This window comes from Cotesia typhae, unplaced genomic scaffold (genome assembly GCF_013202065.1).
Source record: "Cotesia typhae breed Kobodo isofemale line unplaced genomic scaffold, CoteBio_Ctyphae scaffold_91, whole genome shotgun sequence".
NCBI lineage: Eukaryota > Metazoa > Arthropoda > Insecta > Hymenoptera > Braconidae > Cotesia > Cotesia typhae.
Genome location: NW_027423781.1, coordinates 2609790 through 2633456, shown reverse-complemented (window position 1 = coordinate 2633456; position 23667 = coordinate 2609790). Strand labels below are relative to the sequence as shown.

General features: G+C 29.6%; 4 protein-coding genes and 1 long non-coding RNA gene across 6 annotated transcripts; all 5 read right to left on the bottom strand.

Moving 5' to 3' along the window:
• Window positions 1-2900: 2900 nt before the first annotated feature.
• Window positions 2901-5594, bottom strand: LOC141537614 (uncharacterized). The gene is made up of 2 exons (XM_074258713.1): window positions 5451-5594; window positions 2901-3533 (listed from the first exon to the last, which is right to left on the bottom strand). Exons 1-2 carry the CDS (start codon window positions 5496-5498, stop codon window positions 3111-3113), a joined length of 471 nt encoding a protein of 156 aa, XP_074114814.1. The 5' UTR covers window positions 5499-5594; the 3' UTR covers window positions 2901-3110.
• Window positions 5595-8395: 2801 nt separating this feature from the next.
• Window positions 8396-9092, bottom strand: LOC141537617 (uncharacterized). Its single transcript, XM_074258717.1, has 2 exons — window positions 9032-9092; window positions 8396-8766 (listed from the first exon to the last, which is right to left on the bottom strand). Exons 1-2 carry the CDS (start codon window positions 9062-9064, stop codon window positions 8485-8487), a joined length of 315 nt encoding a protein of 104 aa, XP_074114818.1. The 5' UTR covers window positions 9065-9092; the 3' UTR covers window positions 8396-8484.
• A 2009-nt stretch (window positions 9093-11101) lies between these two features.
• On the bottom strand, window positions 11102-12282 carry LOC141537612 (uncharacterized). Its single transcript, XM_074258710.1, has 3 exons — window positions 12203-12282; window positions 11775-12150; window positions 11102-11312 (listed from the first exon to the last, which is right to left on the bottom strand). The coding sequence occupies exons 2-3, from the start codon at window positions 12127-12129 to the stop codon at window positions 11119-11121; spliced, it is 549 nt and encodes a 182-aa protein (XP_074114811.1). The 5' UTR covers window positions 12130-12150; window positions 12203-12282; the 3' UTR covers window positions 11102-11118.
• Window positions 12283-12287: 5 nt separating this feature from the next.
• On the bottom strand, window positions 12288-13372 carry LOC141537618 (uncharacterized). The gene is made up of 3 exons (XR_012480952.1): window positions 12683-13372; window positions 12479-12609; window positions 12288-12409 (listed from the first exon to the last, which is right to left on the bottom strand). It is a non-coding gene; the product is annotated as an uncharacterized LOC141537618 (long non-coding RNA).
• Window positions 13373-18199: 4827 nt separating this feature from the next.
• Abi (tyrosine kinase Abl) lies at window positions 18200-23220 on the bottom strand. Of its 2 annotated transcripts, none has more exons than XM_074258705.1 (4): window positions 23078-23220; window positions 19723-20673; window positions 18574-18825; window positions 18200-18467 (listed from the first exon to the last, which is right to left on the bottom strand). In XM_074258705.1, exons 2-4 carry the CDS (start codon window positions 20654-20656, stop codon window positions 18304-18306), a joined length of 1350 nt encoding a protein of 449 aa, XP_074114806.1. In that variant the 5' UTR covers window positions 20657-20673; window positions 23078-23220; the 3' UTR covers window positions 18200-18303. The 2 variants fall into 2 exon arrangements, with proteins under 2 accessions (XP_074114806.1, XP_074114808.1); XM_074258707.1 differs by lacking the exon at window positions 23078-23220 and adding an exon at window positions 22832-23000.
• Between the last annotated feature and the right edge of the window lie 447 nt (window positions 23221-23667).

The window sequence follows — 23667 nt, the reverse complement described above, 5'->3', positions numbered from 1 at the left end:
GGAATACTTCAATTTTATAATAATTTTACTACAATTTTAAACGATTATTAAATGATTTAAGAAAAAATAATTTATTTTTGCACAGCTGTAGATTTGTCTTGAAATTGATGGATAAAACATTTATTGACCATCTTTGGAACAATTTAAATACAATTTTGGGACATTTTTGGGACATTCTTAAAATATTTTTAGAATTTATCTACAACCGTGCAAAAAACAATTGTCTTAAAATCATTTGAAAAACGTTTGAAATTGTCCTCAAAATATTTAAAAAATGTCCTAAAATTGTCCCAAAAATGTTCTAAAATTGTTCCAAAATTGTCCCAGAAATGGTCAATAAATGTTTTATCCATCAATTCCTAGACAAATTAAGGACTAAAAACTTTTTTTCTCTATAAAATTTATTTTATAGTTTCTTCTCGTTAATTTTTTAAATAAATTTAAACTCAATACTTCAAAACAAAATAAAAATTTTAATGTAAATTTTTTTAAGAATCAAATAGTATAGTTTTCAGTGTTGTTATTTTCTTCCAAATGTTTTCTGCAAAAAACAAAATACCGTTTCACCTGATACATCCATTTTTCTTAATAATTAGTCACGTCATAGCGCATACCTCCCAAGATTAATCGTTACTTACACGACGATAAATCTTTAAAATCCATTATTTTTATGACACACCCCCCCCTTGTATAATAAACCCGGGCCTCGAGGACAATACAGCGAAAAATAACTGCAAAAGAAGATTATCTTTTGTTTTTTCTCTCTACTTCTTTCGTAAGGATTCATCCCTTGTCTTTTTTTTCGACACTCACTCAAGTCCAGAGTGTCAAGTGCTTTAATTGAATTAAAAGGATGGAAATCCAGGGAGATCCGTTATCGCAAGGAAGATTTGTACTAGAGATTACTCCCTTTTTTATATTTTATTTTAATCTGGATCCTCTATCAGTTTAGAAAGGTGGAACGGAAATAGAGGAATTCTCTTGAAGGAGGATTAATAGCTAGATCTCGGAGATGATAAATCAGAATGCTCGGCTGGTGCGCAGCCAAACGTTTCCGACATGTTCCAATCAATCGACTCAGCTGTTTCAAGAACTAAACGGCTTTGAAGAAAAGGAAGGCTCGGAAAAGAGGAATTGAAGAAAAAAAAACTCGGATGTAAAAGGGGAGGGGGTATTTTGCAGAAAGTCATGATAAGCGAAAAAGTTCAATTTTTCGTTTTTTAGATTTCGGATGTAAGGATTAAATATATTTCGCGTTACTAAAACCATAAGGGCGTAGCTCGGAATATACGCCCTTATGGCATTGCAGAACCAAAAGGGCGTATAAAAAAAATTTTTTTTGTTCCTATCGATGTAAAAATAGTAAAAAAAAATTAAAATCTATGGAAAAAATGAAAAATACATTTTTTTAATATACGCCCTTATGGTTTTAAGAAAAATTTTTTTAAAGTCATAAGGGCGTATCCTATTTTTTCGGTTTATTATTAATTATATGTCAGAGTAAGAAAAAAATCGTATTTTTTTAATTTTTGAATTATTTATATTTTTAATGATAAATTTTGGAATTATTAAAATTATAAGAAACTTAAGAGTAGATCAAAAATCAATTCAAAATTTTTCTTTTTTACTTAAATAAATATTTTTTCAGATAAATTAAGTTGTGGTGTGATATTTATCATCACCCGTAACATTTACTATTTACTCTGATCTATAATTAATAATAAATTGAAAAAATAGGTACACCCTTATGACTTTAAAAAAATTTTTTCTTAAAACCATAAGAGCGTATATTTAAATAAACATTTTGTTTTCGTTTTCTTCATAGATTTTCATGTTTTTACTATTTTTATATTAATTGGAGCAAAAAAAATTTTTTTATACGCCCTTTTGGTTCTGCAATGCCATAAGGGCGTATATTTTGAGATACGCCCTTATGGTTTTAGTAACGCGATTTAAAACTCTGCTATTTTGTATAGAAATCTGACGTTTCGCGAGTTGGCTCGAAAGTGAATGAAAAATTTGAGGAAATCCAAATGTGCATGCTTTAAGGAAGTCCTTCCGCTCCAGTTGGGTCACAACAACTGTAGTAAATATTCGATAAATTAAAATAAAAAATCCATAAAAATTCCTAAAATTAAAAAATAAATAATATGTAAGGCATAAATCGTTGAAATTCCAATTTTGACAGAAATTAAAAAATCGTTTATCAGTTGTGATGTTTAAAATCTCAATACACCCATTTTATAATTTTCAAACGATTCAAAACTATTTTTTTATTGTTTGTTCAAAACAAATAAATAAAAAATTTACTCCAGGAAATGAAATTAATTAACAATATAATTTAAATCCATTTCATTCACTTCGGAAATGTTTTTCAGAGTGTTGCCACGTGTATGCTGACATCTTTAATTTTTTTTTGTCTTTTAATTAATATTTTTTTTTATAAAGACAAAAATAACAAAAAAAGAGACAGATGCATTAATTGAGGAAATAACGTCAATTAACTATAATTATTTTATAATTTAATGTTCAAATGACCTATTAATGCATTTTTAACTTATTATTATGATTGTTTCTTTTGTTTAAAAATATATTTACTACTTTTTAATGGAATTTTTTTATTTTTTCAATTACAAATAATATCCCTGGTTAAAAATACTGATTGAAAAGAATTGAGAAGCAGTCACTCCATGCAAATTGCATAACTATATATATATATATATATATATATATATATATATATATATATATATATATATATATATATATATATATACTAATATACATAACTAATATATATATACAAAGGAAAGAATTGAAATTATTGAAAAAAATTCGAATTTCATCATTTTTAATTCTACAAAAAAATAATATCTAGGATTCTAATAAAAAGTTGGAGATTTAAATTTCTAAAATTTTATTAAGCTACATTAATTGTTTTTTTTTTTTTTTATTAATTTTCAGATTTAGTTTAAGAATTTCCAAAATATCTACGTTGTGGTTAAAAAAATAATTAGGTGTAAGTTTTTTTTTATTGATAATTAAAAATGACTAAAGTCATTATCACGCATAATGACTGTATAGTCTCGTAATTACAAAGATTAATTAGATTAAGCAATTTTCTTCACTGTTCCTTTACTCATTTTGTTGACGAAATTATTGATAATATCAGTAATTTCTACGGCACTGGGAACAATGTGTTTGTGGGATTCTACGGAATCAATGATATCCTTGAAAAATCCGTACATAAATGTAAGAAATTCATTTACATTCAGGTAGGCTTTCATGTTAATAGAAGCTAATTTGGCTTCGTTAATGGTCCTTTCAGTGAACATTGAATCCATGAAACTTCTGATAATCCTAATCGCTTCAACCAGAGCATCTGGAATTTTGTCTTCGCGTGCATTGTCAAAAGTAGTAACGAATGATTCGATCGCATTTCTCATAGCGTTGAAATTGTATGCAACTTCTTGAACATATTCTGGGTCTTGTTGAACATATTCATAATTGACAGTTTGAGGAGCAGTTAATACCTGTAGTGAGGAAAATATTAAGGTTAAATTAATAATAATTTTGTTAAGAATTTTATGGTATAAAAAGACAAATTTAATTTATGTGAAGAAAAATTTTCTTTTTGAGATAATTATTTCGTGAGATACGTCAATCACTCTTTCCGATAAGTTATCATTGATGAAACTCACTGTTATTACTGTGTAATGAAAGATAATATTCTGAGCTTAAGGTAGTACCCTTGCCAGAGTAGTTTTCTTAGGATTTTTTTTTAATTTTGGCAGATTAATGATCATATAATTCTGCATCGATTGGCGCAATTTGAAAATTTTTGACCATCTAGTTTCAGAGATATTTAATTTCAAAGTTTGAGTTTTGAATGCTCGTATACATTACGGTATACGGGATATTCAAAAGTTTACCTACAAACATTTTTATATCTCAGAAACTATTCTTAGGATCTTTTTAAAAAACTAGAGTAACGTTAACTAACAACTAAACAATTTTTTAAAAATAATTTCATTAATAATTATTAGACAGTTTCACAAATATTTATTAATAAGTAATGAAAAATTTACCAGACTTTAGCCGAGGAAGGGATACGTTAATAAAGCTATGGCAACAACGCAAGTTTTGTGAGCCGCGAAAAAAGTATAAAACGCGCATGCGCTGAAAAATTTGAAAAGTTTAATGTACGTTAGGTGTAATATTATAGTTATTAATGTTATTTATTTAAAAAAAAAATAACAATAATTATGTTATGAAAATAAATATTTTTCTATAATTCAGCACTCCGAATTACCGGTATACACTTGACATGACAACACCGCATGAGTTCCCTGACCTTTTGAAGACTCTTATGGACATTTAACATGTGAGATCATTTTTAATTATTTTTTTAATAAAGGGAATATGATATTTAATACACAAATATTTTTGGTGAAATTTGAGATTTTTATATTCATTAATTGCAATAGTATATATTTTTATGAATCAGTATTTTAAAATTAATTAATAAATTCAATACTTTGGCCCTCTGAGTAAAATAAATATTGATGTTATTAAAAGAAAATATTGAAATTACACTTTTGATACAACTATAGTAAATTAAAATTCGACTAATAAATATTAGTAATATTTATTAACAATGCTGACAATTAAATTTTAATTAAAAACAAAAAAAAAAATAAAGAATATGGTTCAATAGCAAAGTATACTAAAAAAAAATAAAATAATTTTGAATGAATTTTAATAACTTTGAAAATTTCGTGATCTAAAGCCAAAAGGGCATAGAAAATTTTTTTACGAATTTTTGCAAGCATACGCTAAACTTGAAACTGAAAAAAATTTTCTCAAGCCAAAAGGTATATGTCTAAAAATTCACGCCCGTTTTGGGTTTAGGAATTTTAAAATTTAGTCATCTAAAGCCATAAGCGCGTAGAAATTTTTAGAGATCTAATTGTCTTACTAATTGATTGGGTACCTCCGTCTCTCTAGTTGATTTTCATACCCTGAGTATTATTTTTATCTACCTTAATTTTTCAACCTTTTGTAATAAACACATCTATTTTTTTCTCCGCCCTTTTGGCTTTAAGAAAATTTATCTTAAAGCCAAATTAGCGTATCCAGATCCGTCTTTTCGGCTTTAGAAATTCAAATGAATTTTTATATTAATTTAGACGTTTTGAACAATTTTGATTTTGATAGCAATAAAAATTTTTTTATACTTTCCTTTGGCACAAAACTAATATGCCCTTTTGGCATTTGTCACGTGGTATATTACTGATAAAAAAAAATTTTTTTCAACATTCGAATCAAAGTAGTTAGAATGTCAAAAATATTCAAATTTTGACAAAATTACTTCTTGCAATACTATTATGTCAATTCTCAAAAAAACCTTTTTTTTATACGCTTTTATTATACAATTATTCGAAACTTACCTGACTAGCCAAGCCAACAATAACAAAACCGAATAATAAAGTATTCATTTTGACGATATAATGTTTCCAAAAGCTTGCTTTGAAGAAACTGATTTTTTTACCTCATATACTGTCGTTATATACAGTTTAAATTCTGATAAGTGATGACTAATGACTAGTACTTTCATAAATGCAATGAATTTATTTTAGATCCCCATCTATTCTGACGTACTTTGTTTTTCTAGTTTCTCAATTATATTTATCATTATTGGAAATTCATGAGTCATATAAAGAAAATACCAAAAATAATTAGTGAAGAATTGGGCAACGCAATACAAAGAAGTTTTTTTTTATCAGTAAATACTTAATTGACGTTTCAAAGCTCTTATATATTACGAGTGATGTTATAAGTGTTGAAACTGTTAATTTGATTTGTAATTATCTACAAAAATTACTTTAGTGTAAGTAGAAGTGACTCAAGCCTAAGTCAATTTTTTTTTTCTAATTACCTTTGTTAGATTGATAATAATAATTTATACGAAAAAAAAAAAAATATTTCATTATTCATTTTATCTATTTAATAATTATGGTTAACTAGCTGTTGCCCGCCCGCTCCGCTGGGCACTTTCCCGACTAGAAAAAAAGTTAGGCTGAACCAGATAATATATCTGGACCGGATCAGGATAGAATAAGGCTTGCCAAATCCGGTAAGCCCTATCAGGACCAGGTCTGGACCAGATGAGGATAGCCTGATGTAAAATATAATCAGGTATTGTAAAGTATACTGCATCAGGACTAAATACAGTTATCATAGTATAAAAAATTATTAAGTATGACATGTTTCACATCATGATTGTCATACTTATACCATAAGTTAGGTTGTATTTGTATCAGATCAAATTAATAAGAGTCATTTATCTATATTAAATGATAACTTAATTCAATTCAAAATATTTTTCATAAAAAATTTTAATGAGTTCAATCGTTCGATATTGATCTAGTAGATTTCATACAGCCAAGTAAATAATAATAGTAATAATAATAATAATAATAATAAATTCAATTTTTAATAAATAAACTTTTTTAAAGTTACATTGATATAAACTTAGGATTACATATCATGTTCATAAATTTGAAAAATATATAAAAAAATTTAATTATAATGATATAATCTAATAATAAAGTATGCTATTACACTAAATGTCAAAGTCAACATAATGCAATGTGTAAGTATGACATGTTTAAGTATGACATGTTTCACATCATGATTCACAGAAATTTCAAAATAATGAAGAAATTATTCCTGATAACAAGTTGCATCAAGCATTATCTTCAGTATTGAATAATGCTAAAGATTGGGATGGTCACAGAGTTTCAAGAATAAAAAAATAAGCATCTAATGAAGATAAATAAAAAACATCGTTATTATCCTATTCATTTTTTTTTAATCATTTTTTTTTGTTGTGAAAAATATTCTACCAAAAAAATTAATAAGAATTAATTAGTTGGTTAAAAATATTTAATAAACATATTTAATATATAATTAATAATATTTATTTAATAATAACATAATAGTGTAATGATAAATATAATAATATATGAAATAACACATTTATAATATCAATTGATAAATTTGTTTTATCAAACAATTTTCTCGAAACCAAACACTCGTGTTTCTTAAAGGCACGGAGCTTAGATAGAAGGAGCTCGAACGTATAGTATCAGAAGTGTCCACGAAAAGTAGAGAAAATAAAGTTTCATTACAGAGTGCGCTGCTACTGCTGCAATCCAGTTTTTGAATTTAGCGGTTAAGAGTATAAGTATAACGAGGAGTAAGCTATACTTAACCTACAACTCCAATGTTTACAGATTTTCCAATAAATAATTAAGAATTCGAAAATAATATTGAAATAACAAGTTAACGGCACATTTAATTTTTAACTAAATTGTTACTTTTATAATGACTTAATTATTTTAAAATTTTTGAGTAAATAATAAATTATTTCATATAAAAAACTGAACATATTAAGAGAAGGACCTGTTGAATAGATTTAAAATTATTAAATTTATTTTCTAAAAGAAGCCTTATAATTATAAAATACCAAAAATAGTATTAACGATGAATTCCTTGGTCTGTTTATAATTAGCAGGCATAGAAGTGAAGTATGAAAAAAATAATTTCTATAAAGATAAAAATCAAATAATAAACGTAAACATCTATTAAAAAATATATATTGTTACTTAAATGTTTTTTTTTTTTTACATAAAAACTCTGCATAAAAATAATTAATAACTATAAAAGTTATCATTATAAAATTGTTAAGTTTGACGAACATTTGTAAAAATCTTTTAAAACTCCGATAAGCACAACTTATACTAATTTTGAAATTTTACGTAATTTTTTATTTTTAATACTTTTTTGCTTATAATTCTTATTAATATGATTAGCTAAGAAATGACCTCTAATAGTTATAAAGTAATTTAATATTTTTTTCATCAACGTGAATTGATGTTCTTGGCAACCAACGAAAGGTAGTGATTTTTCTTCTGCGACTTTATCTAAAATACAATTCATCGTATCAAACCTAACTGTCTTTGTCCCAACAACAGTCAATACAATATTTTCCAATTGCTGGATCAAAGAATATAGATTATTACTTGGACGTATACATTGTTCACTCATTAGATCAATGACTCGATCTCTATGAGAAGATTTATCAGACTCTAGACTCGCCAAGCAAAGATGACACCGAGAAAATCGCTGCATTTTTCTGGCAACGTAACCAGCAATATACGACACAACAAACTCGCTTGTACTAACAACATCGTAGTCATGATGTTCATGAGGATCATTAGCCTGTAATCCATCAGCAATAGCAGAATCCAAATTAACATTATTGTTTTCATCTTCACTAGAGTCAACTAAACTCTCAAAAGGTTTTTAGCTACACTCCTTTTTCAAGAAAATTCATAGTCCTTGACTTTGATGAATCATTGGTGGCAGACGTGACGTCAGTGTCATCTTCACTCGTATCAACTAAATTCTCAAAATGACTCACTGCGACGCTTTTTCTTCGGTAATATCGTCTTCTTCAATAAATCCATTGTCAATTATAGAATCTAATTTCTGTAGCCACTTTGATTTTTTATCTTGAATTAGCATCAGTGATTCTTTTGTCTCCATCAATGATTGCAAAAGTTCAACGGCAGTTACATTTGATCCTTTTGGTGGCGTAACTAAAGAATAGGAGCAGAGTAATCTGAATACTTGTCCAAATATGATAGGATCTGGATGTTCATTACACCCACAAGCACTCCTTACGATCCCAAAAAATTGCTATAAAGTATGAACAAATGAGAAATTTAAAAATTTATGAAAGCTATAGAGCCGTTTAAAAATATTGATTAAAAAGAATTAAAAATGATGAAATTCAAATTTTTTCAATAATTTTAATTCTTTTGATTGTATATATAGATATACAGTTTGCATGGAGTGATCACTTTTCAATTCTTTTCAATCAGTTTTTTAAACCAGGGAGACTCTATGAGAGTATGATATTTCGAGAAGTGACTGTATACAATTAAATCTTCATTGTACTTACTTCTAACTTGTCTTGATTAAGACGGGCAGTCATTAAATAGTCAAAATTACATTTTTCAGTCAAAAATCCAATAGTTCAAGTGTCCCTCCTAAAGTAATCTTCAATCCTGTTAGCGTGCTTTTGGTAATAGCGAGAAAAAATGTTTTTCAATACTGTCATCACTTTCTACATTTTGATTTTTCTTCTTGCGACATTTGTTTTTGTTATCAACAGCTTCAGCTTCCCATTCTCTCAAATATTTGTCAAATTCTTTGATAATCTACAGCGTAAAAATAGAACTATATCAAGAAGTGTTGGTGAATTGGAAAATGTTCATGCAATGAAATAATTTGAAGTGAATGGTTATTACATATGTACATGTGATTATTAATTTTAAATTCATAACGAAAAATGAAATTCATAACAATACATAAGAAAACAGAGCGGCAAAGCATTACTAACTCAAATTATAAGAAATGTTTTGTCTTAGATTTAGTAAAAGATGTATGATGCATAAAATATTAATTATTTTTTTACTAAATATTGGGAATCAACATACTACAAAATTGTTTGTTATTATTTGTTATTGTTATTGCCGAATGAAGAACATGGAGTATCTGAACTGTGAATAGATGTGTGTAGAAGTGTGACTCTCCTCTCTCTTCAATTTTATATTGTTTACTTACTCCTTCTGATAAATATTGTGATGGAGAAAAAAACTTTCGAAGGTATTGATATTCGTTTTATGCGCCGTTAGCTGTGATATACCGATTTCATTTCCACTTGGTCTTTAACTGAAATAATCAATTATTTCTACTTTATTGAAAATAATACAATACCTGTCTCATTGGACATTCGTCATTAGAACGTAAAGCAGATTCAGGAGTGCGAGAACTCATCGCCTTTATCAAATTATCTACTCTTTCCATAAATTTGATAGTGGGTCCACAATCTTGCAGTTCGGTGCAATCGTTTTGCCAAGTCATCATAGCAACTCTTAATGGTTTAGAGAATAACTAAAAGAATAAAAATTGCAATTTCTGTTGAAATTAAATTTTGATTTTTCAGTGAGGTAGTCGTTCTTCGGAAATAGTAATGTCGGAAAATTCTAAACTTTTGTATACTTAATAAGGATATTGAAATGCACTAACCCTTTAAATTTGAAATTGATTAACTATCCCTAATGCGAGATTATTGCAATTTAAAGAATGACCAAACCGCATATTCTTGTTTTCACGCTGAATAGACGGTCTGATTGATTTAAAAACAAATATTATACGAATTTATATATTCAAATCCGAAGAAAAAAAAATAGGCATTTCCGGCCTCTTAGTTTTCTTCCGAAATTATTATTAAGTTAGTATAGTGAACGTAAATGGAATACCAAATTCGCGATAATTATGAAAAAGCTGAACTACCAATGAATGAATAAAGAGACCAATGGCGGAATCTGTATTTTACAAGGCAACTGTTTCAACTAATATTAATTTTTCATGAAAATAAAAGAATCAGATAAAAAGTTAAAGATTAAAGATTAAAGTTTACTTACTTCTTCCGCTAAACGAACATTCATTTTTGATATCCTTCGGGGTGTATATGTTCAGGTGTTAATTTGTACGAAACTTTCAAGTTAGGTCTATATTGAAGCTCGTGTTGCAATAAAACTTCCCAATGGATTTTTTTCACAATCCCATCAGGGGTCTAAAAATGTATTAAGCTATTTAATTACCGTAATGAGAACAATTTTTCATACCAAACATGATATTTTTTCTTACTAAATATTACGCATCGTCAATTTACATACTATTTACAAAATTATAAACATATATATTTGACTTCTTACCTAAAACGAAGGTCCCTCAAGAATTTTGGTTCGGAAACACTTCAGCAAATGAGGAAAGTCTGACATAAACCATAGTTGTCTAGATGTATCATAAGGATGCGTACAACTGAATTTTTGGTCTTCGATACCAAAATTTTCCACGCTCCGCGGTTCCACTGAGCACCATCCGAGGTGACAACATCTACTTGCATTCCAGCTTTCTCTAACTGGATGATGCAGTCTATGATTAATTTATGCAGAACGTCTTTCGTCACTGCACTTTTGCTTAAAAATATCCCAACACTTGGACCCATGTACCACGGAAGGGTTGGTACATAAAAACTAGTGCATGATCAGCTCTCTCGTTTATTAAGTTTTGTGGCGTGTAACTGCCTAAATTGACGAAGCCATTAAACTCCATAGTTTTAGTATTTAATTTTACAGCTTCGCTTAAAGCGATTTCGTCAATTAATAAGGTACCTGCGAAAACACGAAGATGAAAGTTAGTGTAATAAAATGCTTGGAGTACTTGTATTAAAAAATTGTAAGCAAAAGTAATTTATTTCTAATTAAGCTATGTTAATAATGCATTATCTACGTATTAATAAGCATATTAGCAAAAATGATATTAAGCCTATGTAAATTATTCGAAATTTAGTACTACGCAATTTCTTTGTAAATGTAAAAATGACACAATGTGTATCATTGTTGTGTATGTCATAATTGTATTACTGTAACAAATGCTTTTGAAAAATAATAGAAATAAAAAGTGGATAATTTATAACGCTAATAAAGCTCAACAGCTCATATTCACGTATAGTTTAACGTAATGTTTCGAAGAAGCAATTGTTATATTGTCTTTGCATTGATTGTTAGTAACCAACTGTAGAAAAATTGTTAGTATCGCAAAGTTTACCACGTGTCACGTAAAATAAATTATACCCCTTTTGTCATAACTTTCCATTCGCGATGCCTTCAAACGGAGAGTGTCAAATATAGCTTTCGGAAAACCAAAAGCGCTATCTAATTTGTTTATGTATCTGTTTAGTGTGTCCTTACAAGGTAATGGTAATATTTGACGTTCACGCAATTTATCATAAACCGCAGGACCTTTAATTCTAATCATTAGACACTCATATACCCACTCAATAGTATAACGTCGTTGTTTCGAATTTTTGACTTTAGCAGCTTGAAAACAAGCACGAACTGCTTGTTTTTGGGCTTCTGGGAGATCCGCGATTTCTTCTTCAATAACACTATCTTTGATTACAGCACACTGGTGTTTTAATTGTTCCATCTTTTCCTTCAATTGATGATTCTGTAGAACAACAAATAGTATAACAGCAATTACATTATAAAACCAATATTACCTTTTTCTTCAGACGATGTAAATTTTTTTGTTTTACATGCAGTTTACGTTTAATCGTAATGTAACGTTTCGTTATATCGTTGTTTTTCGTTTTGACGACATTAACAATCTTTTTCGTAAGGATCGACAACTGAAACATCGATTCATTTTCATAAATCTTTTATATTTTTCGGGTGATTGTAAAATACTATCACACCTGGTTGAATACCTACAAAAAAGATAAAATTCGTAATTCATTTTATTCATTACTTCACAAGGAAATGAAGATAATAAAAACCTTCCGTTGTTCACTCCAGCACCACTGCAAAACTGCGATTTTTCAATTTCTTGGAGCATATTAAAAAAATGTATTACTGATGTTAATGAATAATTGTAATTAACAGTCACCCCTGTTTCCATAACAGTTATCTAAATAATAAATGATAAAAATTGAAAGATAAAATTTATATTTCCGGCCGATAATATACTAAAGTCTAAGTACCTGAATAATTAGATTATTACTAATTTTAACTTCTAATTTTAGTTTTTCAAAAACTATCTATGTAATATAGAATTAAAAGTTTTTGTGGTTCTGATTGTTTTGACCAACACCAATTTTGTGGTAAACCTTGATCTTTCAGTGCTTGCAATATTGTAGTTAACGAAAACGTTCCAGGATTGTCATCAAAAGCTGCAGGACGATAATTTTCTTCGCATAATATTTGCCATTCCAACTCAAGATCTCCAGTATGACTTGTTGTATCTTCAATTATTTCATTTACGATACTTGAACTATACATTTGTTGGCGACAATCGGAAAAATTGTCACTTATGTTGCTGTTCTCTTCCATATGTTTTCCGGCAGAACAGCCAGTATCAAGTTCTTCGTTTATAACCACTTCCTCCGAAACTATTTGCATAGGTAAAGGATTTGTATTTGAAGAATCTAATACACGTGCATCATGGTGGTCTACGATCATATTTGCCTGTACAGGAATTGCACCTGCCTTTAAGTGGAATCTTTCTTTTGGTAAATCAAAAACCTCACCATTTGGCAAGTTTATTCTGTCAAATGTTCTAATGATATCATCATCTTTAAAATGCAATTCACAGACAAAGTTTTTATGAAGAAGATGTTGTGACAATGCCAAGTTCCAATTTTTTAATGCATCGGACACTAATTTAAGAAAAAAAAATTATATTTCCAACGATTATTCAGATATTAGTACGCATCTATTACGCTGAATCAAAAAAATGTGCAATTTCTCTTTTTTTTTTTTTTTTATACTTTAAAGTTTGAAGTGTTAGCAAAAACAGGGGAAAAATGCTAGCACGGGTAAATGCTAATAGCCACACTCATAGAAATTTGTTTGAAAAAAAAAAAAATTTAAATAAATAAATAACTGTGATGTCTTTAATCAATTATAACTTTTAAAAATTTTATCTTATTTATCCTCAACTTTCATTCTATTAATTATTGATTATAATTCCCGTAATTTTTGATTTTATAAACTAGTGATTACAAAATAAAACTCGACTCTTTATTGAAAAATCACAGAATATAAATTAATTAACTCTTATTATTACTTAATTTAAATTATATATTATTAACTTATAATAAAATGGATTGAACTTATTGGTTATATTACCTTGGGTACTTGAAATAAAGTCGTTTGACGACGGTTTAATTCAACGTTTCGTTTTCTTTCAGCAGTTGAGCCACTTAAGCAATTTTTAACTGAATACTTTTTGACCATTTTCTTAAATTATTTTATCAATTATTTTCACACTTTAACAGCACTGTCCAAGCAAACTTAATTTTACATTTGTTTATGTTTACATACTTCATAAAATCTTAACGGCTTTTTGTGACGTCACAGAGATTGTAGTGATCGTTGCGCTACTCTGGTGGTGAAAATAGGTACATGTTATTTGCTGCTGTTTTTGAGGACACATTTTATACCAAATGACCTATGCCGTTCGAGCTCCTTCTATCTAAGCTCCGTGCTTAAAGGGATCGGACCGGGCATACCCGATTTGAATTAGCCAAGGTATATAACGCAGATGATTGATTTGGATCCGATTAGGAAAATCTCATCCAGATTCGATTAAGAATTCCGAATCGGGTCCTGATAAAATTTTCCTGATCGGGTTCAGATAAGGTTTTCCCGATCAGGTCCAGGCAAATCATCTGCGTTACATTCCTTATCTGGTCTAGATCGGGCATGCCCGGTCCGGTCCTTCTAAGGATCACGAAAAAATTTTTAGTCGGGTTATAGAATTGTAATTTTAAATCTAAACTTGAAATTTAATAAGAGTATTATTTTGACTTTCACAAATTCCAAATTTCGTCGAATTAGCATATACCTTTTATCCATGTAATTATTCCAGCTAATATTCATTGTAACTTTCAATGTGCAATCATTATAATATTTGCGTGGCTTTTTTTCAAAAATGAATAATAATTGACACGAAGAAAAAAATTTGAAATGAGAATTTGGAGTCTATAGGAGCTATAGCTTGGAAATTAAAAATTTTTAATGTTAACAGCCACCTTCGCAAACCCCTGTGAGATGAGCTATCGTAAAATTTGCCCATAGACTTTTTCTACATCTCTTACAGAAGATTCCTACCAAATTTGGAGTCGATAGAAGCTATAGTTTAAAAACGGTAATTTTTCATTATTAACGCCCCCGCAATCCTCTTTGGGGTAGAATATCGTAAAATTCGTTCATAAATTATTTTTTCATCACTTACAGAAAATTCCTACAAAATTTGGAGTCTGTAGGAGTTATAGCATGAAAATTAAAAATTTTGATTGTTAATACCCACCCCCGCAACCCTCTGTGAGGTGAGATATCGTAAAATTCGTTTATAGATTATTTCTACATCTCTTACGGAAGATTCCTACCAAAGTTGGAGTCGATAAGAGCTATAGTTTAAAAACGGGAATTTTTCATTGTTAACGCCCTCGCAACCCCCCTTGTGGGTGGAATTTCGTAAAATCCGTTCTTAGCTGATCTCTACTCGGCAAAAGGAATATTCCTGCTAAATTTCAAGTCTCTAGGTCTTATAGTTCCAGAGATATCGTGATGAGCGACTATATCTATAGAAAGTTTCCTATATATATATAGATTTCCAATTATGGTTACCGTTTTTTATTATTTTTCACATTAGTTTCGCTCGAACCCCTTCAACTTTTTTGTGCCGTGCATCTAAAAATTTCAAAAACGCATAAAACCACGACTTTAAAGTAACTTTATTTGAAAATATATATTGAATGGAAATATTTTCTAAATCGAGTCAAGCCAAAAGGGTTTTTTTTTTTTTTGTCCCACAGATATTTTGCCACTAGGCCGTATTATATCCGGAATTCAGGTTACAAAAAAAAGAATCAATATCCTCTGACACAAACTCAATTCCGAAGAAAAAAAAACAAATTAGAGGTAAATTTTCCAACCTGACTATAAAAAGAAGCGATACCTACACAATAGAATGCTAATAAAGATTAATTTCATTGAAATATTGAAGCAGTTGTGCAGCCAACCTATCTCAATACTCAACTCAACTTCTATGATGGCAGGAGGAACCTGAAAATGTCGGTTCTAGACCCATATCAAGCTTTTAATTTCCGTTGTACGACAACCGGGCTTACGTTAAAGCGCACAGATTACAATCTCAAATGAAAAATGAGATAAATTTTTTTCAACGCAACACAATAGAGAAAAAACTTTCTGTATCCTTGAATAGAAAACTAAAAAATCACAAAATCCCTCACCTACGTACCAGCACAGAGATTTTTTATGTTTGATAAATGGATTTTTTTAGCGAAACATAAATGCATAAAAATTGCCAAGAGATATTGAGCTTTTATATGTTTTTTTATTTATTTTATTTATTTATGGTTGGATCGGCAATATTTTTGAATTTGAATACTGTAACACGCCCCTAAATTTTAGAGTGCTTTATATACATCCGATTATAAACTGAACATATATATATAAAGTGAGAAGGTTACAGTATATAATATAGATCCTGAAGGGGCAGTACAAGCTCGGCGTAACATAAATTCATGTCAACAGGCATCCTGTCAAATTAGGATAACGTTTACATTAAACCGAGCGGGCTATACATGTGTTTAATACCCACCGTACACCATATATCTCATATATCCTATGTATTATTATATATACATGCAGGTTATAGCTTGATCAATATAGATAATAGGATATTGTACAGTAGATAGGTTTACGTCCCGAAAAAATGAATCTAATTTGCCTGGTTGGTTTTTTAGTAGATGTTTCAGACTGTCAATTAACATTCTGGACAGTTGGGAAAAACGAAAAACTAAGCGTTGCAGCAGAAAAAGGCGCTAATAAAAAAATTAACGAGTAAATAGCGAAATTCTTTAGCTAACAACATATTTTGAAGAGTTTGGTGATGAATCACCCGTGCAAAAAAATTCTGATTCAAAATGAATTTAAGGGGGTATTCTGGTCTAGAGACATGAATTTTAGGTAATTTTTGAAGTGCTGTAAAAAAAAAGGAAGCAATATTTTTACCATCAATTTTTTTATACATTATTTATTCACATTAGAATCATACAAAAAAAATTCAAAATTCCGTTATTTATCAGCTGATGGAGTGGGACATCTCAAAAATTTGGTGCCTGACCATACCCACGATTTTAACTCTCCTAGCAATCTGAAATCAAAAACTAAAAAATATTATCAATCTACAATAATGTCGCAATGTCTGGAACTACGGAAAAGTTACAAAAAAATTTTTTTACAAAATGGCGACTGCCTAAAGAAAAAAAAAATTTTTGTACCTCTTTTTTGAACATTCTTCGATTTGTTAAAAATAGTAAAAATGAAAATTTGGGGATGGCCGTAATTCTGGACGTAAACAACTCCCTAAAGAAGACTCTCTTAAAATTTCAAGTAAATCGGTTCCGCAGAACCTGAGAAATCGTGGGTATCAGATTCAAAAAGACAGTTCTGAGAAAAATGCGTTTAAAGTTTCAAGTAAAATTTTTGCAGTCTAAGTCATAAAATTATATTTTTAACTTACATTTATTCAATCTGCCATTCCTGCTGCATACATCGGACCTTCCTCGACTTCGAAAAAACTGTTTTCGGCGTTTCTGTTTTCTATTTGAGCAGTTCTGGCCATAAATTTTATCTATAAAATATTCTCAAGTCTTTATTAAAATTCTAAAGCAGAATCGAAATTTCTACAGGCGTGCTAATTTCTATTTACAAATCAATTTCAAATTTGGATTGATCTCAAAACTAATTTATATTTGTGTCAAAATATGAATTTCAATCAAATTCATTTTGAATCAGAATTTTTTTTTGCAAATAAAAAATATCTTAAATTTAGGAAATTTTCTTCAATTTTTAATCCAGAACTTTCCATAATGCAGATAAAGAGATTAAAAAATACATTGAGTTTAAAAATGGATTTTTTCAGAAATTATCCTGTTTAGGTTTGTCGGGGGACAAACCTCGGTATCCGCTTTACTGTTTCTATAAAACTATATAAATTAACCGGAATCTGAGTGAATTTCACAGTTTACTTTTTCCGTCTAAAAGATTTCAATCTGATCCAGATGACATCTTTGAAATTAATAATCATCGCATAAATTTTAGTAAAATAAAAAACCTTTTTACTCTTTAATTAATTATTCTTTATTCAGTTACCAAAGAACATCATTAAATATTTTCATCATAAATACTTATAATTTTCACTAAAAAAGGTACAAACATTAAACATTAATAATTACAAATTTTGTATTACAAATAAGTATCCCCTAAAAAAAAAACTAACGAAATAACGTAAAGATGCGCTAAAAAATTACACAAGCTTATTACTTACCACTTTATTTTTATTTCTTCTTATATCTATTATTAATATATTTGAAAGAAATAAAAAAACAAAATTGCATTAGCACATTCTCTAAAAACGAAAATAGTGCGACATTATTCTTAGCCTCAGCATCTTTGATATCCTTGGGAAAAAAAAAAAAAAAAAAATGAAACGAGATTTTGACAAAAAAAAAATTCAAGGATTTTATTTTGTTAATCTTCCTTTTTTTTTTTTTTTTTTTTTTTAATTTTTTTAGACACAAGGTTCGACGTAATTGCCTGGAAAGAGTCCAGTTATTCCGTCCATAACACCCTCCCACCATCCGTCGTCATTCTTCTTCAGTACGTAGATAACGCAGCTCTCCTGGAAGCTTAATTCATCTTCTTTGTCGGCGTAGTAGTCATAAATTGCAACCACTGCAATAGTTAAGTCCAATTAGAGGGAATAAATTTTTGAAAGGGCGGAAAGGAGATGAGAGATAAGAGATAAGAGATTAGGAAAGAGGTGAACTGGTGTAAGTACCTTTCTCGATGTAATTTTTGGGAACCCAGCCAGGAAGATCATCCTCGTCGGGTACGATTGGCATAATAGCGCTAGACTGCGGCGGACGACCGAACTGCGGGTGCTCCTCGTGCTCCGGTGGCGGCGGTGGAGGCAAGGGAGGACTACTGGCACCGCTGCCACGGCTTAATTGGTGAGAGAGACGATGTGGTAATGTGTGGTGACCTGTAAATTCCCCCAAGTCTCCGCCGACGACCATTGGTGACGGTGGTGCTAAATTTATGATAAGCCAGTGGTTAGCTTTTCGCGGTCTGAGTTAGCTCATTTTTTTAGGCTAGGATGCTAAATTTCAGATATTTAGAGGCGGCTAGAGTTTTTTCTTGGTAAGTTAAGAATTATTAATTTTGTAATAAATTATTCGGAAAAAGAAAAATATATATCTATGTTAATCTATATTATTAAGAGTTTTAAAAGTTTTAAATCATTCTCACCGATAGTCAATTTATTGGGATAAGTATTTAGGCTGCATTCGAAAATTCTCTGTCTCAAGATACATAATTAAGATATGACCTTGTATCTTGTGAACTATTGACATTTTTAAATATATAAGCTCATCTCGATGTTACACTCATCAATACCTTTCATTTGAGTACCCACATCAATTTTTCATATATTTCATATATTTTATATATTTCACAAATACCATACATATAAAATATATAAAAATTGCCACGTGGGTACTTAAATAAAAGGTCTCAATAAGTGTAACATCGGGATGAGCTTATATCTTTAAAAATGTCAATAATTTAGAAATGACCTTGTATCTTGAGAACTATTGACATTTTTTAAGATATAAGCTCATCTCGATGTTACACTCATCAATACCTTTCATTTGAGTACACACATCAATTTTTCATATATTTTATATATTTATATATATGTATATATAAAAAATATATCAAAAATGCATGTGGGTACTCAAATGAAAGCTCTTGATGAGTGTAACATCGGAATGAGCTTATATTTTTAAAAACATCAATAGTTAAGAAATTACAATGCAATTTACCAAAAATCATTATTTAATAACACAAAATTTTATTTTTTTTTTTTTTTTTTTTTTTTTCAAGTGCACAAAATCTAAAAAATAAAAAAAAAAATTGTCTAACTTACGAGGCATATGAACTTCTTGAATATAAGACCCAGTGACACTAGGCGGCGCTGGAGGCGGCATCTGCGGATGACTCTGGAGTGGATGAACCGTACCAACTTGCGGAGACGCGGAAAGGACGCTGTTAACGCTATTATTAAGCACCTGATTATTGTGAGCCATGGTGGTGGTGTGAGCATGGAGAGGCAGAGTGCTATACCCAGGTCCTCTTTCGCGCCTGGGGTGCCCAAGCGGATAATTCGGCGCGTAGTGACTCGGCACTTGCGGTGGCGCCACCGCCGGAGGCGTCCTGTACTCTCTGGAGCCTTTGCTGAGCGTCCCAGTCCTGGCAACCTGTGGCGGCGTCGGAGGTTTCGTCGTCGGAGCGGGTCCAACCATCGCAGCAGTGATTCCCGAATTGGTGGAAGTTCCACCCAAACTTTGGACACTTCCTTGGCTGCTGCCGCGCTGTTTGCTTCTAGGAGTGCCTCCACTCCTCACCCCGTGGCCGATATCGTCCAGCGTCGTGTAGTCGATGCTCTTGCGCACGTACTTGATTGGTTTCTCAGGATTTGCCGGCGCGATAATTTTGTACTGTCTGGTGGTCATTTTGTTAGCAGTTAGGACTCCGATCTCGCGGCGAGCGACTTTTTCTTTGTGGATCATCACCGTTTGGGCGATGTGGTTCATTTGGCTCTCCATTTCGTTCAGCTGTGACGTCTGGAGGTCCAGCAACTGCAGGAAGTTGTACGCCAAGGTGTTTATCTGGTAGGCGACGCTGGCCAAAGATTGGGTCGTGAAATTCTTTGTTTCTTCCAAAGCGATTCGCTTGTTTTCTGCCTGGAAGTAATTTGCCTCGCAGTACTCGGCCACGCGCTCCAGGTTCGTGTGACTGTCCGCTAAGTTGCTGCGTCCCTCGGGTATGTCTTGGCGCAGAAGCGCCGCCAGTTCCGCCATTTTTGTGATCTTAAGCTCTGAAAGTTAAAAAAAAGTTAGTAGATAAATCGCGTTGCTACACTGATAGAAAAACAATCTTAATTCAAGAAACTTTTTTTCTTCAAAATTTGAACTCTTGAAACTAGATATAGATATATTTCTTTCAAGAATTTTTGGCTCTTGGATCAAGATAGGCGATAACATTGATTCAAGATGTTACCGACTTGTGTTAACAATGGCTTTTTTTTTTGAGGCATTAATTTACTTATTTCCAAGAAATAATTTTTTTTCGGTATAACAATTAAAGACTATTTAGTTTTTGAAATATACTTTGATGAATTATTTTAAGTTTTTTAAACGATAATGTTATTTTGGTTGAAAAACTAAATGTATCGACTGAAGATAATATAACTCTTAAGCCAAGAAAATCTAAATCAAGACAAGAAATTCTTGAAGCAAAATAATCATTTGTCTTCCAAAATAAATTCTTAGATCAAGAAAATATCTCTTGAGTCAACATAAATTTTCTATCAGTGTAGTGATGTGAAATGACCGTCATTTTTTACTTCGGTCATTTTATTTATGGTCAGTCAGAAATATTTTTGAGCATTTATAAAGAAAAATAACAAAAATTTTTCTAATTTTAATTAAATAACCACTAACAATAGTTTTTAAGAATCTTCAAGAGTTAAGACACTTGTAAACTTTAATTTTTTTGTCAAATCAAGAGGTTTTAGGAAACAAATCCGCCTGGAACATCAAATTAAATGTGAATCGACCGTAAAAAAATTCTTGGTAATTTTTTAGTGACTTATTAATTTTCTTTAATAATTATTATGTATTATTGAGTAACCAATAAAATTTTGAACCGCTAACTAATCAAAGTTTAAAATACAAATTTTCCTATAAAATTTATTTATATGGCGGGAGCCGCCATTACTTTTAATGGTAAAACCAACAACCACCGCTCATTTTTCAAGAATACTTTATGATTCGGTTTTGTTATTGATGGCTTGACTATAGTCAGGTAAGTTTCGAATAATTGTATAATAAAAGCGTATAAAAAAAGGTTTTTTTTGAGAATTGACATAATAGTATTGCAAGAAGTAATTTTGTCAAAATTTGAATATTTTTGACATTCTAACTACTTTGATTCGAATGTTGAAAAAAATATTTTTTTATCAGTAATATACCACGTGACAAATGCCAAAAGGGCATATTAGTTTTGTGCCAAAGGAAAGTATAAAAAAATTTTTATTGCTATCAAAATCAAAATTGTTCAAAACGTCTAAATTAATATAAAAAATTCATTGAATTTCTAAAGCCGAAAAGACGGATCTGGATACGCTAATTTGGCTTTAAGATAAATTTTCTTAAAGCCAAAAGGGCGGAGAAAAAAAATAGATGTGTTTATTACAAAAGGTTGAAAAATTAAGGTAGATAAAAATAATACTCAGGGTATGAAAATCAACTAGAGAGACGGAGGTACCCAATCAATTAGTAAGACAATTAGATCTCTAAAAATTTCTACGCGCTTATGGCTTTAGATGACTAAATTTTAAAATTCCTAAACCCAAAACGGGCGTGAATTTTTAGACATATACCTTTTTGGCTTGAGAAAATTTTTTTTTCAGTTTCAAGTTTAGCGTATGCTTGCAAAAATTCGTAAAAAAATTTTCTATGCCCTTTTGGCTTTAGATCACGAAATTTTCAAAGTTATTAAAATTCATTCAAAATTATTTTATTTTTTTTTAGTATACTTTGCTATTGAACCATATTCTTTATTTTTTTTTTGTTTTTAATTAAAATTTAATTGTCAGCATTGTTAATAAATATTACTAATATTTATTAGTCGAATTTTAATTTACTATAGTTGTATCAAAAGTGTAATTTCAATATTTTCTTTTAATAACATCAATATTTATTTTACTCAGAGGGCCAAAGTATTGAATTTATTAATTAATTTTAAAATACTGATTCATAAAAATATATACTATTGCAATTAATGAATATAAAAATCTCAAATTTCACCAAAAATATTTGTGTATTAAATGTCTTATTCATTAAAATAAAATATTAAATTTTTAATAGAACAATAACTTTTCAGTATTAAAAAAAAATGAATAAAAAATATCACATTTCGCAAAAATTTCACAAGTAATGACACATGATATTTAAATATAAAAAAAAAATTACTTGATTTTTTTTAGCACTCAATTATTAAAAAAAATTTTTTTTTTAATTGATATTTTGGCGAAATCTGAAGTACTGTCATTTTTTTTTTTTTTTTGTTAATAATTAAGGGCGTCAAATAATCAGACAAGATGGAGTTTGATTGTTGATTTAAAGAAAACTAGACGACAAACAAAAACCTGAAAAGTAAAGTATACTCTGAATGACAGAATAAGTAGGAAGTATTTGGAAAATAAGGTTTGTACTTACATAGTATATTTGTGAATATAAATCATAAATTTTAATTACTATTGAAACATTGTCATACCTACTGAATTCTTCTAACACTCAGGCACTTGCACTAACTATAGAAGAGTAGAATTGTAGTGTAGAATTTCAGTCAGTATAGTTTGAGTTCGATGCACTTAGTTTTGAATTTTTTAAGAAAGAGGGCAGCACTTTGCAGGTTTCATTTCGCGGGAAAAGTTCTTAATTATCGACTGATTAAAATTTTTAGATAAATATAAAAGAAAATAATGATGAAAATAATGATGGAGCTACAATTTGCTTTTTTTTTTTTTATTTTTCTGTACGATCATTTTCTTCGAAGTTACAGCTCGTTGTAAATCACCCAAAAATTTCGAATTTTTTTTATATCCCTTAATTTTTGTGACTAGTGTGTATACATCTATATACAAGCAAAAGAATTGAAATCATTGATAAGAATTCTAATTTCATCATTTTCAATCTTTTTCGATCAATATTTTTAAAAAGGTTTAGTCTGGAAGAATGAAATGACATGAAAATTAAATTTTCTTTGGGATCTACTTAAATTTGATAAATTATCTCATTTAAAAGTT

What these genes read in the sequence shown, in the direction of transcription:
- LOC141537614 (XM_074258713.1), bottom strand. Translation starts at nt 5,498, where the DNA reads ATGAATACTTTATTATTCGGTTTTGTTATTGTTGGCTTGGCTAGTCAG. An exon ending in TTGTTGGCTTGGCTAGTCAG is followed by an intron (nt 3,534 to 5,450) that starts GTAAGTTTCGAA and finishes TCCTCACTACAG; the next exon opens with GTATTAACTGCTCCTCAAAC.
- LOC141537617 (XM_074258717.1), bottom strand. Translation starts at nt 9,064, where the DNA reads ATGACTGCCCGTCTTAATCAAGACAAGTTAGAA. An exon ending in TTAATCAAGACAAGTTAGAA is followed by an intron (nt 8,767 to 9,031) that starts GTAAGTACAATG and finishes CATACTTTATAG; the next exon opens with CAATTTTTTGGGATCGTAAG.
- LOC141537612 (XM_074258710.1), bottom strand. Translation starts at nt 12,129, where the DNA reads ATGGAACAATTAAAACACCAGTGTGCTGTAATCAAAGATAGTGTTATT. An exon ending in GGAAAGTTATGACAAAAGGG is followed by an intron (nt 11,313 to 11,774) that starts GTATAATTTATT and finishes GTGTTTTCGCAG; the next exon opens with GTACCTTATTAATTGACGAA.
- Abi (XM_074258705.1), bottom strand. Translation starts at nt 20,656, where the DNA reads ATGGCGGAACTGGCGGCGCTTCTGCGCCAAGACATACCCGAGGGACGC. An exon ending in TCAAGAAGTTCATATGCCTC is followed by an intron (nt 18,826 to 19,722) that starts GTAAGTTAGACA and finishes TCATAAATTTAG; the next exon opens with CACCACCGTCACCAATGGTC. An exon ending in CAAAAATTACATCGAGAAAG is followed by an intron (nt 18,468 to 18,573) that starts GTACTTACACCA and finishes TAACTATTGCAG; the next exon opens with TGGTTGCAATTTATGACTAC.